The 17,971-nt window shown below is 46.7% G+C and overlaps 1 protein-coding gene across 1 annotated transcript in view; it reads left to right on the plus strand.

The window, feature by feature from the left end:
• Nucleotides 1-17,971, plus strand: part of SPIDR (scaffold protein involved in DNA repair) — a 761,161-nt gene that overhangs the window by 735,950 nt on the left and 7,240 nt on the right. Inside the window, exon 18 of the mRNA XM_040354167.1 lies at nucleotides 4,569-4,683. Coding sequence (XP_040210101.1) covers nucleotides 4,569-4,683 — 115 coding nt within the window. The remainder of the gene's footprint in view (nucleotides 1-4,568; nucleotides 4,684-17,971) is intronic.

Genomic DNA, 17,971 nt, shown 5'->3' on the forward strand with positions numbered 1-17,971 from the left:
ATATGCCATAGTGCTCCTGTGAAGGAAAAAAATGGCTTCTATTGCTACTACTAGCCGACTAAATAGTGAAAACAAACGATGCAAAATATATATAAATAAAAAATATTCAAGAAAACAATGTGCAATGTGCCAACTGCCCTGTGGATAGTCCAATTACTAATATTGGAAACAAATAATACCAAAAAATATATAAATCAAAAGTAATCAAGAGACCAGTAGAATGTGCAATGTGCTAGCTGCACTGAAAATAGTCCAATGACAGACAATCTTGCTCTTATACAATAGGTTCCAGTATAACAAGAGTTCAATGCTGGTAGTGCTGTATACAGAAAAGTGCAGCTGTCTCTTCCACCCGACAAAGATGTGCCACCATCACCAATGGTTAAACTCAACACTCACCAGACCCCAGATAATAATAGGCCCCAAAGTGGTGTCTTTTCTTTGTCCGTCAGTGGGTGTTGCCTCCTTCTCCCTTTTACGGGGACGCCGGATGTGGATCTCCTGGCCTCTCGTCTCAACCCTAAGGTGTCGAGGTTCGTTGCCAGGTCCAGGGATCCCTGGGCGGACACGTCAGATGCGTTGGTAGCCCCGTGAGGTCAGTATCGATTAATCTATGCCTTTCCTCCACTGAAGTTGCTGCCTCGACTGCTCTGCAGGGTGGAGGCCGAGGGGATCACGATGATTCTAATCTCCCTGGATTGGCCCCGGTGTCCTTGGTATGCCGATCTTGTGCGCCTAGTGGAGGATGTGCCTTGGCGGCTGCCATTGCAAGAGGACCTTCTGTCCTTTTTTCCCCACAAGTAGAGCTTTCTTTTGGTGGTATTTGATCATCTTAAAAAAAAAAAAATTATATGTATTTTTTTTTTTTACATATTTTTGGTAATAAAAATCGCAATAAGCATATATTGATTGGTTTGCACAAAAATTATAGCGTCTAATAAAATAGGGGGAAACATTATGTCATTTTTTTTACTAGTAATGGCGGTGACCTGCGATTTTTATCAGGACTACAACATTATGGCGGACAGATCGGACACTTTTACCATTAGCATTTATACAGCGATTAGTGCTATAACAATGCACTGATTACTGTGCAACTGTCACTGGCAGGGAAGGGCTTAACAGTAGGCGGCGATCAAGGGGTTAACTGTGTGTCCTGGGGAGTGATTCTAACTGTGGGGCATGGGACTGCCTGGGTGAGGAGAGCAATTGTTGTTAATACTTGGCATGCAACTGTCACTGGCAGGGAAGGGCTTAACAGTAGGCGGCGATCAAGGGGTTAACTGTGTGTCCTGGGGAGTGATTCTAACTGTGGGGCATGGGACTGCCTGGGTGAGGAGAGCAATTGTTGTTAATACTTGGCATGAACAACATATAGCTCTCCTCACCCCTGATAGCACAGAGATCTGTCTGTTTACATTGACAGATGTCCGTTCTGTCTCTGTGTGGAGCGATCACGGGTGCCTGGCAGTCATCTCGACCCCTGTGCACGGGCATCGGCTCCGGTGTTGCGCCGTGGGCGCGCACCCCCTGGTGGTCAAAAGGCAAACAGATTTGCAGCTGTGTTTTTTTTTTTTAACAACATATTACACTTACAGTGATGAAAATAAGTATTTGAACACCCTGCTATTTTGCAAGTTCTCCCACTTGGAAATCATGGAGGGGTCTGAAATTGTTATCGTAGGTGCATGTTCACTGTGAGAGACATAATCAAAAAAAAAAATCCAGAAATCACAATGTATGATTTTTTTAACTATGTATTTGTATGATACAGCTGCAAATAAGTATTTGAACACCTGAGAAAATCAATGTTAATATTTGGTACAGTAGCCTTTGTTTGCAATTACAGAGGTCAAACGTTTCTTGTAGTTTTTCACCAGGTTTGCACACACTGGGGGAGGGATTTTGGCCCACTCCTCCACACAGATCTTCTCTAGATCAGTCAGGTTTCTGGGCTGTCGCTGAGAAACACGGAGTTTGAGCTCCCTCCAAAGATTCTCTATTGGGTTTAGGTCTGGAGACTGGCTAGGCCACGCCAGAACCTTGATATGCTTCTTACAGAGCCACTCCTTGGTTATCCTGGCTGTGTGCTTCGGGTCACTGTCATGTTGGACATGACATCTTCAAAGCTCTAACTGAGGGAAGGAGGTTGTTGCCCAAAATCTCGCAATACATGGCCCTGGTCATCCTCTCCTCAATACAGTGCACACGCCCTGTCCCATGTGCAGAAAAACACCCCCAAAGCATGATGCTACCACCCCCATGCTTCACAGTAGGGATGGTGTTCTTGGGATGGGTACTCATCATTCTTCTTCCTCCAAACACGGTTAGTGGAATTATGACCAAAAAGTTCTATTTTGGTCTCATCTGACCACATGACTTTCTCCCATGACTCCTCTGGATCATCCAAATGGTCATTGGCAAACTTAAGACGGGCCTTGACATGTGCTGGTTTAAGCAGGGGAACCTTCCGTGCCATGCATGATTTCAAACCATGACGTCTTAGTGTATTACCAACAGTAACCTTGGAAACGGTGGTCCCAGCTCTTTTCAGGTCATTGACCAGCTCCTCCCGTGTAGTCCTGGGCTGATTTCTCACCTTTCTTAGGATCATTTAGACCCCACGAGGTGAGATTTTGCATGGAGCCCCAGTCCGAGGGAGATTGACAGTCATGTTTAGCTTCTTCCATTTTCTAATGATTGCTCCAACAGTGGACCTTTTTTCACCAAGCTGCTTGGCAATTTTCCCGTAGCCCTTTCCAGCCTTGTGGAGGTGTACAATTTTGTCTCTAGTGTCTTTGGACAGCTCTTTGGTCTTGGCCATGTTAGTAGTTGGATTCTTACTGATTGTATGGGGTGGACAGGTGTCTTTATGCAGCTAATGACCTCAAACAGGTGCATCTAATTTAGGATAATAAATGGAGTGGAGGTGGACATTTTAAAGGCAGACTAACAGGTCTTTGAGGGTCAGAATTCTAGCTGATGGACAGGTGTTCAAATACTTATTTGCAGCTGTATCATACAAATAGTTAAAAAATCATAAATTGTGATTTCTGGAATTTTTTTTTTGATTATGTCTCTCACAGTGGACATGCACCTACGATGACAATTTCAGACCCCTCCATGATTTCCAAGTGGGAGAACTTGCAAAATAGCAGGGTGTTCAAATACTTATTTTCCTCACTGTACCTGCTCTTTGCAATGGCGGCCCCAAACCTCCACTTCTTGGGTCCCCTTGCCAGCACTCCTGGTCCCTGCTCTATGTCCAATAGCCCTGTTGCCACATCCATTGAGACAGACAGCGGGATTCGGCCCCGCCCCTGCTCCCTCATCACTGGCCTTGATTGACAGCAGCAGGAGCCAATAGCTCCCGGTGCCCCAGCAAAGCCAGCAAGACCCAGAAGTGAAGGGAGAGAAGAGCTTCAGAGGCCCCAGAGGGTGAGAGGGCATACTGATGCCTAAACATTTGTTATCTTCATGCAAGGATTGCATTAAAGTAAACAATGTTTAGGCTTTAGAACCACTTAAAGCTACTTTCTGTGAAAAGGAAAGGTCCTTAAACATGGGAGGATCTTGCATCCAGGCAGGATCAACCAGGTATTTTAGATGATAGAAAGGGGCCAAATTACACAGCACAGGTGCTGTTATTCATGCTTTAAAGGAACACAATCAACCAACCACAGGGGTTACAAACACTTTAATACTTCAGTGTAGTTCCTATACTTAAAGGGGTTGTAAAGGTAAACGTTTTTTTTTACCTTAATGCATTCTATGCATTAAGGTGAAAAAACTTCCGACTATAATGCCCCACCCCCCGCCCACCTGTTATACTTACCTGACCCCTCGAAATTCCCGCTCTCGGCCCCGACATCCTCTCCGTAGCTCAGCCTGGCCGTTGATTGGCTAGAGCGGATGGATTGAAAGCAGCGCAGCCATTGGCTGGCGCTGCTGTCAATCACATCCAATGACGCGGTGCTCCGAGGGGCGTGGCTGAGTGATACAGTGAGCGGCTATGGCCGCTCGCTGTATCACGGAAGCGTGTCCGCAAGGACTCCACACCATGCTCGCTCGCATGAATGTTTGGAGTTTTTGCGGGGAGGGCCAGAGACAGCCGCCGAGGGACCCCAGAAGACGTGGATCGGGGCCACTGTGTGCAAAACGAGCTGCACAGTGGAGGTAAGTATAACTTGTTTGTTGTTTAAAAAAAATAATAAATCTTTACAAACCCTTTAATACTCCAGTGAAGTTATTGTAACATGCTTATAACACATGCAAATGCCTGTTATTTCACATAAGAGCTCCACCTGCTATGTGATTATCAGAAGCAGCACTTCAGAAAGTTGGGCAATTTATGGTCACCCTTATTGTATGCTTAGTTATGGTACCTTTTTCAGTATGAAGTGCATTCTGAAGTGTTATATTTACTGCATGACCTTTTGACTGTTAAATTCAGGAATGTTGTGATTGATGTGATTTAGATTTCATTATTTTTATTTTGAATTGGATTAAGTTATATACTTTTCTCCTCCAATTATTTTATTATTTTCTTTACATTTGGTTCCCTATAGGCACAAGTATTTATGTCGGCAGTGTGCTGCAAACATAAGTTCTCCAGTTATTAGGATGCAGCTTGAAGTATATCTGCACTGTGAATTAACTCCAGATCATATAGTAAGATTAAAGGTAAGCCAGAGTCTTTTACTGAAAAAAAAAAAGGTAAGCCAGAGATTTGGGTTAATAAATCTTGTTGATTAGCATGTTGGACCTGTGTGAACTGAAACTGAGCCAGTTCTCCTAAATCGTCCTTATGCAACCTGCTTAAAGCATATTTATAGCACAAACTCTTTTTCTCTTCCGTTCATGGACAGACACAGCAGCATCTTTACCTTAGGTATTATCCTCCTTTCTAGGAGATTGACTAGGCAGAAAAACAGCATGTTAAGTGTTACAAACTCCACACAGTACAGTACCTCCCAGGTGGCGGTTCCCCCGGGTACATCCCCCACTCTCTGCTCTGCAGCCTCAGTTTTTTTTCTGCCTAGCAAAGGAGAATGACATGACTCCTCTGGGCCCATGTGCTCTGGGGATTTTTTTGCAGTTTTCTTTTTTGTTTTCCTGCATTTTTGGATCCTGAGATCTACATTCAACTGCCGACTGGGTGACGGGCTGGAACCTCGATCCTTGTAGTTCCCCCAATTTTGGCCATCGAGCGTGTGCTGGCCTTTAGCTACGCGCTGGGCCATCCACGACATGTCCCGTTGCTCCAGGGGTGGCCGGTGAACTATATGCTCCAGGGCACACATATGACCGGGCTCTATGTCCGTGTCACAGTGTGCCGGGTCGACAGCCATGCCGTAACTGCGCGGACGTTGGTTCTGTCTGGGATGCCTCCAGCCGGTGGTCGCAGGATGGGTAAGTAGCAGTCCCCTTGCTTTGGCAGGGTGGTGCGGCTAGTGCAATCCTGGGGAGGTCGATTGGGGGTCTGCCCTGCTTTCCTCTCTCCCTTCCTCCACCTCCTTTCCCCATGTTCTGGGTGGCGGGGTCGATCGTGAGGTGGGGGTCCGCCTGGGGGGGCTCCATCCAGTGGCTGGGGGCTGTGTCTGCTTAGGGGGTGCTGTTTTGCTGCCGTGTGTGCAGGGGGGGGGCTGCCCGGGAGTCCCGGGTGTTTTTACTGCTGTATGTGTGTTTTTTTATTACAATTGCGGCCGCCATTCTGGCGGCGCCGGGCGCCTTTATTGGAGATTGGCGGTCATTTTCTTGTAGCCCACATGCTCTTTTTGCATGTTGTCGACCATTTTGGAATGGGTTTTTGCCTCTAGTGGCTGAAAAATCGGCACGAATGGCTCCAGCACACTTCCTGAGGGACGGCACAGCGCAGAGCAGCGCTCTGGGGCAGACAGCAGCAGTACAGGCCTGGTCGGGTGGTGAGTCCTCTGGGGGGTCCCCTGTTCTCTGCTGCGGCCGGGAGGGTGGCATGTGGGTCTTGCCTTGCATTCCAAGGGTGGCAAAAGGGTGGGTCAGCATGGCTTCCGAACCGGATGCTTCTCCCCCTGACATGCCAGAGTTGACCCTTAGTGCCCCTGTTCCTGCGGCCTCTGTGGATGCGATGACAACAGTCCTAGAGGCATTTGTTGCCAGGATTGAGATGGCGCGTGGCCAGAGGGGGGTAAAAGCACCCTTTACCCCCGCCTTCTTGTGGGGATGCCTCTGACAGAATCGGGCCCAGCTACTACTCCCGGCCCTGGTTTCCGAGGTGTCAGAGGATGCAGGCCTAGTCCACACGGACAGTGAGGATGACTCTGCATCAGGGTCAGCGCATGATAGGGAGCTCTTATCACTGCGGTGCGGGATACTCAGAAAATTGAGGATTCGGCGGAGACATCAGAGATGTCGGTCCCTTTTGGGTTCCGCAAGCCGGCCCGCCCTGCAAAAGTGTTTCCTTGTGTTCCTTATCTGGAAATTTGGGATCGGCCGCAAAAGTTTTTTTCTGTTCCAAAATGCTTTGCGGTCCGTTATCCTTTTGAGGAGGACTTCCTGAAAAAGTGGACCTCTCCTCCGTCAGTGGACCCCTCTGTGTCCAGACTGAACAAAGCTACCACATTGCCTGTGGAAGGGGCTTCCGCTTTCAAGGACCCCACAGATAAAAGAGCTGAGGCTGTGGCCCGCTCCATGTTCACGGTGGTGGGGTCGGCGGTGAGACCGGTCTTGGCCGGGGCTCTAGTGTCACAGACACTGACTGAACGGGCAAAGTTGTTGCTTCAGGAGTTGGAGGAGCATCAAGCCCCACTGGACTGTGTGGAGCTGGCCGACCAGTTGGTGCAGGGCCTAAAATTTGTCTGTGAGTCGGCCCTGGATACGCTTCCCTTGCTCTCCAGGGCCTCGGCAGTGGTGTTGCGCCACCTTGTCTGGCTGAAGTGTTGGTCTGCGGACCAGTCTTCTAAGAAGGCCTTGGTGGACTTACCCTTTAAGGGTGAAAGGCTTTTTGGGGCTTCTCTAAATGACATTATAAAAGATGCCACGGGAGGTAAGAGCACTCTGCTCCCACAATCTGGTAAAGGTAAGGAGCCTCGCCATAGGCAGGGGCCCTCCTTTACTGCCCCCAAACGTTTTTTTCATCCGCCCGGTGCTGCAGGTAAACGTTCTTAGGGCGCTAAAGCGCCCCTGATTCCGCAAGCCCAACAAGCCTGCTTCTGCATTAAGGTCTCTCGGGTGGGGGGCCGGCTTCGTAAATTTGTGGCTCGGTGGATGTCTCTTCTTTGCGACCGGTGGGTTTGCAAAGTAGTTTCCTCAGGGTACAAGATAGATTTTATCTCTTGTCCGCCAAACGGATTTATTCCATCCAACCTACAGCTTCCTCCGGGTCGTCGGGAGGCCCTGTTTGGGGCCGTTCAGGATTTGCTGGTCAGGGGGGTGATCGTGCCGGTTCCTTTACTGGAACGGTTTCAGGGGTTTTACTCCAATCTGTTTGTAGTCCCCAAGAAGGAAGGGGTCCGTCCAATCCTGGATCTCAAGGCCCTCAACTGTTTTGTCAGAGTGCAAAAGTTCAGGATGGATGCGGTTCGCTCTGTAGTAGCGGCACTCCATCAAGCGGACTTCCTGGCGTCCTTGGATATCAAGGACGCGTACTTGCATATCCCCATATGCGCAAATCACCAGAGATTTCTGATTTTTTTTTTGGCCTTGTTTAGGCGCCAAGGGTTTTCACCAAGGTGCTCGCTCCGATTCTGGCCCTGCTGAGACAGCGCGGATCGCTATTGTAGGATACCTGGACAATCTTCTTCTGCGAGCTTCTTCAAGCTCAGAGTTGGCGGTAGATGTGTCTATCACCTGCCAGATCCTCCGGGAATTCGGTTGGCTGCTAAATGTTCAGAAGTCGGTGTTGGTACTGTCTCAGCACCTGGAATACCTGGGGTTGGTCCTGGATTCCTCGGAGACAATAATTTTTCTTCCCACGGAGAAACCACAGACACTGCGGAGCGGCGGTTGGCGACCCAAAAGTGGTCATCGCTTTGCTTTTGCATGCAAGTTTTGGGTCTCATGGTGGCCTCCGTCGAGGCGGTTCCGTTTGCTCAATTTCACACTTGGGTATGCCTCTATATCAAAAATAATGTACAAGTGAATGTGAGAGATGACATCACTAAAGGGAGCTAGGAATGAGGTGGAATCCTTATGGGTAGAGCTCCAAAGGGATGAAACTAAGAGGAAAATAATACTGGTAATATAATATACAGGTGAATAACATGCAAAAGTTCATTTATTTCACTAATGCAACTTAAAAGGTGAAACCAATACATGAGATAGACTCATTACATGCAAAGCAAGATAGTTCAAGCCGTGATTTGTCATTGTAATGATTATGGCTTACAGCTCATTAAAGCGGGGGTTCACCCTAAAAACATTTATTTTTCTAACATGCCATCTAGCATACTAGCGCGAGCTACAGTATGCCTTTATTTTATTTTTTTGCGCCGTACTCACTGTTAAATCGCGTAGTCAAGTTTCAGTCTAGTAGGCGTTCCTATGCAGGGGGAACATGATTGACGGCCGGCTATGGCGCGTCACGCTTCATGGAAATAGCCGAAATAGGACTTGGCTCTTCACGGCGCCTGCGCAGTCAGCTCCTAGTCTGTGCGCAGGCGCCGTGAAGAGCCGAGTCCTACTCGGGAAGCGTGACACGCCATAGCTGGCCACCAATCATTGTCCCTCTGCATAGGAACGCCCATTCCCCGCGGGGAGTCTGAAACTTAACTCCGGTATTAAACAGTGAGTACGGCGCAAAAAAAATAAAGGCATACTGTAGCTCACGCTACTATGCTGGAAAACATGGTAGAAACTTGCATTTTAGGATGAACCACCGCTTTAAAACCCCAAATCCACAATCTCAGAAAATCTGAATATTACATGCAATCAATAAAACAAGGATTGTACATAGAACAATATCGGACCTCTGAAAAGTATAAGCATGCATATGTACTCAGTACTTGTCTTGGGCACCTTTTTGTAGTAATTACTGCCTCAAAGCGGTGTGGCATGGAAGCCATCAGCCTGTGGCACTGCTGAGGTGTTATGGAAGGCTAGGATGCTTCAATAGCGGCCTTCGCTCTTCTGCATTGTTCGATCTCATGTCTCTCATCTTTCTCTTGGCAATGCCCCATATATTATCTATGGTGTTCAGGTCAGGCGAGTTTGCTGGCCAATCAAGCACAGTAATCCCATGGTCATTGAACCAGGTTATGGTGCTTTTGGCAGTGTGGGCAGGTGCCAAGTCCTTCTGGAAAATTAAGTTGGCATCCCCGTAGAGCAGGGGTCTTCAAACTTTTTAAACAAGGGGCCGGTTGACTGTCCCTCAGACCGTTAGAGGGCCGGACTATAAAAAAAAAACTATGAACAATTTCCTATGCACACTGCACATATGTTATTTTGATGTGAAAAAACAAAATGGGAACAAATACAATATTTAAAATGAAGAACAAGTAAAGTTAAAGTTAAACCAACAAACTTACCAGTATTTCAATGGGAACTATGGGCCTGCTTTTGGCTAATGAGATGGTCAATGTCCGGTTCCATATTTGTCACTGCTAGTTGTAACAAGTGATGCATTTCAAATCCAAGCCATCATTTCAAGCCCCCCCCCCCCCTCACCATTGCAAGCCCCTCACGATCATTGCAACCCTCCCCCTTCATCATTATAAGCCCCTCATTGCAAGCCCCCCCCTCACAATCATTAATTGCAAACCGATCATGATCATTGCAAGCCCCCCCACCTCACCATCATCATTACATCATCCCCTCATTGCAAGCCCCCCCCCTCACCATCATTATTGTAAGCCCCTCATTGCAATCCCCCCCCCCCCCACAATCATTAATTGCAAGCCGATCAATATCATTGCAAGCCCCCCCATCATCATTACATCATCATCAGCCCCTCATTGCAACCCCCCCCCTCACCATTGCAAGCCCCCCTCACCATCATCAGCCCCTCATTGCAAGCCCCCCCACCATCATCATCATCATTATTACATCATAATTTCATCATCATCATCATCATTACATCATAATTTTATCATCATTAGCCCCCCCCAACATCATCATCAGCCCCCCCCCCCACCATCATCATCATCATTTCATCATCATCAGCCCCCCTCACTATCGCAAGCCCCCCCTCCCTCACCATCGTAAGCCCCTCACAGCCTTACTCCTTACTGTGCCAAACTGCTGTCACGGTCCCGCTGTGTCATGGTCCCGCTGTGTCACGAAGCTCACAGTGTTGGTAACAGTTCTGGCGCGCTATGATAAATGTCCTGCCCACCTCCTCCTAGACCAGCTTGTGTGATAGACAGGAGGAGGAGGGCGGGACATTTATCATAGCGCGCCAGAACTGTTAACACTGTGATCTCCGTGACACAGCAGGATCGCTGTGTTCCAACCTGCCGTGTAAGCGGCGTTGCTTGTCAGGGTGGGGTGGGCCGGTTAAAAGTCCTCCGCGGGCCGTAGTTTGAGGACCCCTGCCATAAAGCTTGTCTGCGGAAGGAAGCATGAAGTGCTCCAAACTCTTCTGGTAGACTTCAGCATTGACCCTGGACTTAAGGGAAGCACAGTGAACCAACACCAGCAGATGACATGGCTCCCCAAATCAACACAGACTGTGGAAACTTCACACTGGACTTCAAGCATGCAGTGTGTGCCTCTCCATTCTTCATCAATACTCTGGGCCTTTGGTTTCCAAATGAGATGCAAAATGTGCTCTCATCAGAAGAATATGACTTTTTAATACAGCTTACCTGTAAAATCCTTTTCTTGGGAATACATCACGGGACACAGAGCCTTAATTACTTAATGGGTTATGTAGTTGTAGCGCTAACCCCAAAGGAGCCGATGGTTGATTTGGGATCTACTCTCTTTTTGGTTTAGCTCACCCATATTAACTAGCTCGAAATCTCCCTTGACACATCAGAAGCCTGGTGGTTGAGATATTGTGACCTTGAACTGGGGTCACAATAGCAGTAATAATACAACAATAGAATTACCTGCTATCAAAGGGTGGTTCCTCAGGCAAGAAAATACACTCTACACAGTGAATATATTTAAATTAAAAGAATAAGTTTTACTTTGTGAAAACTTGAGGGAACAAGCATAGATTTTGATTGTGGACACAATTGATAAACAATGACTCACTATGAACATCCGCTCCTTTCGCATTGGAGTCTGTCTCCTCCAGGGAGAAGCATTTGTGGCATCAATAGACATCAGAGATGGCAAACGCAATTAGAATTGAGTTCCTCCCCTATATAGTCCCTCCCAAATGAAGAGTACCTCAGTTTTGTAGCAAAGCAATAGGTGTCCCATGTTTAACCCCGAAGAGGAGCGGGAGCTCTGTCTCCTGTGATGTATTCCCAAGAAAAGGATTTTACAGGTTAGCTGTATTAAAAAATCCTATTTTCTTGCTCATACATCACGGGACACATCGTGAATTACTTAATGGGATGTCCCAAAGAAATGCTTAAATTAAAGGGGAGGGAGACACAGATCAGAAATAAAGACCACCGTTGGGCCAGAGGATTTATACTGCTGCCTGCAGTACACTACGCCCAAAGGCGGCATCCTCATACCCTTCACATCTATGTGGTAGAACTTATTAAATGTATGGACCGAAGACCAAGTAGCAGCCTTACAGATCTGAGCCATGGAGGCCTGGTGATGCACTGCACATGAAGCACCAACTGATCTAGTCGAGTGTGCTTTCACCTCAAAAGGAGGAGTCTCCTTTTCTAAACCATAGGCCTGAATAATGACTTGTCGATTCCAACATGCAATGGTAGATTTTGACGCTGCCTGGCCCTTCCTTGGGCCCTGTGGCAGAATAAACAGACAATCAGTCTTTTGTATCTGAGCCGTAGCTTGCAGATAAACTTTTACTGCTCTTACAACATCTAGAGTGTAGACTCTCTTCCTCCGCAGACTGCACCCTGGAAAAAAAGACATTAGGACTATATCTTGATTCAGATGAAATCCTGAAACCACCTTGGGTAAAAAAAAAAAGTTGGGTGAGGACGCAGCACCACCCTGTCCTCATGAATAATCATATACCGCTCTTTACACGAGCTGCCAATTCGGATACCCTCCTTGCTGAGGATATGGCTATGAGAAAAAAAACTTTTCTTTGTCAAAAGACTTAAAGAAGCATGGTGTAATGGTTCAAAGGGCAGTTTCTGTAAAACAGACAATACCAAATTTAAATCCCATGGGCACACGGGAGACTTAACTGGCGGATTCAAGCACAATGCTCCCTGAACAAAGGCCCGGATTAGGGAATGAGAGGCCAGTGGTCTTTGATTACGGTCACCTGCTTGTAACTGCATAAAAAGCTGAGAAGAAACCATTAAAGCAGTCTTCATTTTGAAACCAGAAAGCACAGAGCTGTGTCTCGTCTTATTCTGGGAAATGGGATGGATCGGGTCCTGTTGGTTGGAGTTTCGATAAGCTGTCGTGGGGTGATGGAAGGTCGTAAACGGTGGTGACCGTTACAAGACCATTCTCCTGGACTCAGTTGCTGGCAGCTTAAAAAATCTGCCTGCCAATTTTCTACCCCTGGAATGAAGACCGCAGACAGGTAAGGAATATGCCTTTCTACCCAGGACACAATGTGATTCACCTCTCTTTGAGCATCCAGACTTCTGGTGCCCCCTTGGTGATTGATATAGGCCACAGCTGTAGCATTGTCGGACTGTATCTGAACAGGATAACCCTGCAGTCTGTAAGACCAGACTCTGAGGACCAGAGGAATTGCCCGAATCTCCAGAATGTTGATGTATAGAAGCTTTTCGGCTCTGGACCATTCCCCCTGGGCAGATGGCTCTTCCAGAACTGCCCCCCAGCCTAGAAGACTGGCATCTGTGGTTACCATTGTCCAGGTAACCGGAGTAAAGGATCTTTTGATAGATTTTGGGGGAGAAACCACCAATTGAGGCTCTGGCGAACCTTTGGAGAAAAGATCATTGGAAGGTCCAGGGCCTGAACATCTTTGTTCCAAGCGGATAGAATTCTGCCCTTCAACGGCCTTGAGTGAAACTGGGCGTAAGGGACAGCCTCGAATGAGGCTACCATCTTTCCCAATAATTTCATGCATATACGGATGGAAGGCCTTCTTTATGCCTTTATCACTCGGACCAAGTCTCCTATGGCTTTTGCCTTTGGCTTGGGTAGTAAAACCCTGCTTTGGGACAGGTCTATAATCATGCCCAGATATTCCAGCCTTTTCTGAGGCTGTAAGGAAGACTTTTCCAGATTGAGGACCCAGCCTAGGTACTCTAAATACTCCACTGTGCTGTGCACATTGTGGTCCAAGCGTGTAGCGGACTGATCTATGAGCAACAGATTGTCCAGATAGGCTGTTACTGCTATGCCCCGTGCCCTTAGTTTTGCCAGGGGCGGGGCAAGTATTTTCGTTAACACTTGAGGTGCAGTAGCCAGACCGAAAGGGAGGGCCACAAACGGAAAGTGGCGCTGATCCACCACAAACCTTAGAAATCTTTGGTGAGTGGGGAATATTGGCACATGTAGATATGCATCTCTGATGTCTATTGATGCCACAAACTCTTCTCCCTGGAGGAGACAGACTCCAATGCGAAAGGAGCGGATGCTCAGAAACTGATTCAGGTTTTTCAGATCTAGAATAGTAATCCCTGTTAGGTTTTGGAACCGTGAAAAGGTTTGAGTAGAACCCTGATCCCTGGTCCTCTGGGGCTATCTCTATGATTACCCCTTGGGACAACAGGCGTTCCAAGGCCAAAAACAAAAGCCTTCTTTTTTCTGGATCTTTGGCAATTCTTGATCTCAGAAAACGGGGTGGCAAAAGTTCTCTGAATTCCATATTGTAGCCTGAGGATACCGTGGAGATGACCCACTTGTCCTGAATTTCTTCTCACCAGGCGTTTGCAAATTGCAGTAGCCTTCCCCCCACATGGCCGAGCGGGGGCGCCCCTTCATAAGGAAGTTTTGGGGTTCTGTTTGGAAGATTTTGAACTCCAAGTCCTTTTCTGCCCTTGGGCTTGGCTCTGGGCCTTTCCCCTAGTATTAGACTGAGGAGGCCTGTTAACTGCCTGGAAAATTAGGTTCCAGGGGTTGGGGAAAGAGAACGCTTAAATGAAGGATGTTTACTCTTCTTTTTAACTGGTAACAGAGAAGACTTGCCTCCGGTAATCTTTTGGATGTATTTATCCAAATCATCACCTAACAGGCATCCCCCCCCCCAAAGGGCAACACCGCCAAGTATATTTTGCAAGAAACCTCGGCTTCCCAATGTTTCAACCAAAGGTACCCGTGCATGTGTACCAGCAGGTGATTCAAGCGGGATGCTTGCTGAACAGAGTCCATAATCGCATCAATCGTAAAACACAGGGCCTTAGGAAGGTCCTTATGAACCTCAATCTTCTCTGTAGGGAGGAGGTTAACCATCTGCTTCATTTTTTTCTTGAGGAACTGACATATGTCAATCGCTGCAACTGCAGGTAGTACTACAGCACCGGCCGTAGAGGAGGAGTCTTTCAATAAAGATTCCAGCTTTTTATCAGTTGGATCCTTAAAGCCCTGAGCATTGTCTATAGGACAGGTCAGGCTTTTGTTTGCACAAGAAATAGCTGCATCTATAGCAGATACCCCCCAGTGAAACCTTCCTCCATAGGATAAAGGAGGGAAAACTGCTTAGGAGGAGAAAACAGTTTATCTGGGTGAACCCAATCATCATACATCAGTTTATCCAGCAAGGGATGAACTGGAAAGGAGCCTGACCTGTGGGAGCCTGTGGGGATTCCCGAGATCCCAAGGAGGAAACCGAGGACATAGAAGCTTCAACAGGAGGCAATGTGTAAGTGGCACGCACCATCTCTGCATAATATTGCACCTGCATCTTTAGTGACTGAGAGGTAGAATGAATCTTCTCATCCTCTGAGTCCTCAGACTGCACCTGATCCTCATCTCCAGAAAGGGATTTTTCACCCTCAGAATGCTCATCTGATGAGAGAGCCAGAGCAGATGAAGGGGATCTACCCTGTTTTCTGCCACCTTTTAAGGAGGTTGCGATTTATAGTAGCAATTCCTTCTTCTAAGCTATCCAGGAACTGCCATAGGAGAAGCTGCAAAACCAGACAGGGGCACATGATCATCCTGTGAGGCTGCTACCAGACTGACAGATAGGGATGGTAAACTGCAGGCATGCTCAGAATCCTTAGCCATTAACTGAAATATCCTAGTGCCTCTTTTACTAGCCCTTGTACTTCTGCTGGGCGACATAGTCCTGTGCTGCACCTATTACTGTCACAAGGGATGTTTACATTCCTTGTGACAGCAATAAAAGTGATACATTTTTTATTTATTTTTTAAACAAAATGTAACCACTTCCTGCCTGGTCAATAGCATATTGACGTCCGGGAAGTGTCTCTGTTATCCTGACTGGCCGTGATATAACGTCCAGCAGGATAACCTGCCGGCGCACGCTGATCGCGAATGTGGCATGTCAGTCTGACATGCCGCATTTCTGATCGTGGTAAGGAGCCTCTGTCAGAGGCTTCTTACTACGTGATCAGCTGTGACCAATCACAGCTGATCATAGCGTAAACCAGGAAGTGTCGTAAACGGCATTCCTCCGTTTGCGCTGACAGGGAGAGCCAACATCTCTCCCTGTCGGGGGGGGGGGAGTCTGTGCTGATAATCAGCACATGGATTATCAGCACAGCCCCCTCAGGTGTGCCAATCACATGCTAAGTGCCCACAATGTCCCCATAATAAAAAGACTCACAGTGCCAATCAGAGCCCACCTCAGTGCCAATCAGTGCCCTGCAGTAAAACCTTTGATTAACACATCAATACCTCATAATCAGTGCCACCTGTCAGTGCCCATCACAGATGCCTGTCGGTGCCCATAACAGCCACCTGTCAGTGCCCATCATTTCTACATATCGATGCCAGTGAAGTGGAAAACAACATTTTATGACAGAAACTTTGTAAAAAATAAATAAAAATTAAATGTTGGTCTTTTTTAGTTTAGCAAAAAACAAAAAACCCAGAAGTGATCAAATACCACCAAAAGAAAGCTCTATTTGTGGGAAGAAAATGATAAAAAAATTTGTTTGGGTACAGTGTTGCATGACCGTGCAATTATCATTCAAAGTGCAACAGCGCTGAAAATTGTCCTGGGCAGGAAGGGGCACTAGTGCATGGTATTAAAGTAAATAAAAAAAAGCAAATAAACATGTAAAATGCCCCCATCCCCGCAAGCTTGTGTAGCAAAGAAAACGCGTATGGAATTTGCACCTGCATATGTAAACGGTGTTCAAATCACACATGTGAGGTATGGCCGCGATCATCAGAGCGAGAGCAATAATTCTAGCACCAGACCTTCTCTGTAACTCTAACCTGGTAACCGTAAAAAAAAAAAAAAAAATTTGAAGAGTAACCTATGGAGATTTTTAGGTTCCGTAGTTTGTCGCCATTCCACGAGCGCGTGTAGTTAAAAAGTGTGACATGTTTGGTATCTTTTTACTCTGTGTAACATCATTTTTCACATTATACAAACAAATTAGGGATAACTTTACTGTTTCGTTTTTTTTAATAAATTCATGAATGTGTCCTTTTTCCCCAAAAGTTGTGTTTAAAACACAGCTGCACAAATACCGTGTGACATAAAATATTGCAAAAAATTGCCATTTTATTCGCTGTTAAAATATATATATATATATTTTTTTATATATATATATATATAATGTTTGGGGGGTTCTATATCATTTTCTAGCAAAAAATATGGATTTTAATTAAACACTATGGGCTAGATTCTATGGGCATCTCATATGCGCTACGCCGACGTAACATAGAGAGACAAGTGCAGTATTCACAAAGCACTTGCTCCCTAAGTTACGGCGGCGCAGCGTAAATGGGCCGGCGTAAGCCCGCCTAATTTAAAGTAGGCAGGTAGTGGGCGTGCTGTATTAAAATTAACTGTGAACCCATGTAAATGAAGGGCCGATCGAACAGCGCATGCGCGCGCATGCTCAGAATCACGTTGCATATCCTCCCTAAGATACGACGGCTCAATGCGTACGACGTGAACGTAACCTACGCCCAGCCCCATTTACGTACGACTTGCGTAAAATACGACGCTGTTCCCGCGCCCATACCTTAACATGACTTTACCCCTGCTTTAGGTGGGATAACTTTACGCCGGACGTACGCCTTACGTAAACGGCGTAGCTTACTGCGACGGGCGCAAGTACGTTCGTGAATCAGCGTATCTAGGTAATTTACATATTCAATGCGTAAATCAATGGAAGCGCCCCTGGCAGTCAGCTTAAATATGCACCCAAGATACGACGGCATAGGAGACATACATTGGTCGGATGGAGCCAGAATTCAGGCGTATCTGGTTTCAAGAATACGGCGCATCCGTGGACTTACGCGGCGTATAAGAAGATATGTCGGCGTAAGTCCTACCTGAATCTGGCCCTAAATGTCAGAAATATGCTTAGGCATGAAAGGGTTAAGAGAGAACAAAGAACGCAACAAGAAATGTAAGGGTGTAATTAGGGCAGCTAAGATAGAACACAAAAGACACGTAGCAGAGGAGAGCAAAAAAAAATCCCAAGAAATTATTTACGTATATAAACAGTAAACAAGGGAGGACAGACCATAATGGCCCCATAAAGAATAAGGAAGGAAATCTGGTTACAAAGGATGGGGAGATGGTGAAGGTATTGAATGTATTCTTCTACTCAGTCTTAACAAAGGAATGAGGGGGTCAATACCCTTCACCACCCTCATGGCTAACAGAGGACAGAATTAGAGATAGACTTGGAAAACGTAACATTAATAAGTCACCGGGACCAGATGACTTGCACCCGAGGGTCCTTATGGAACTTAGTCAAGTAATTGCCAGACCATTGTTCCTTATTAAAAGCTTTTGACGCCGTTCCCCATAAACGTT

This window comes from Rana temporaria, chromosome 5 (genome assembly GCF_905171775.1).
Source record: "Rana temporaria chromosome 5, aRanTem1.1, whole genome shotgun sequence".
In the NCBI taxonomy this organism is placed as follows: domain Eukaryota; kingdom Metazoa; phylum Chordata; class Amphibia; order Anura; family Ranidae; genus Rana; species Rana temporaria.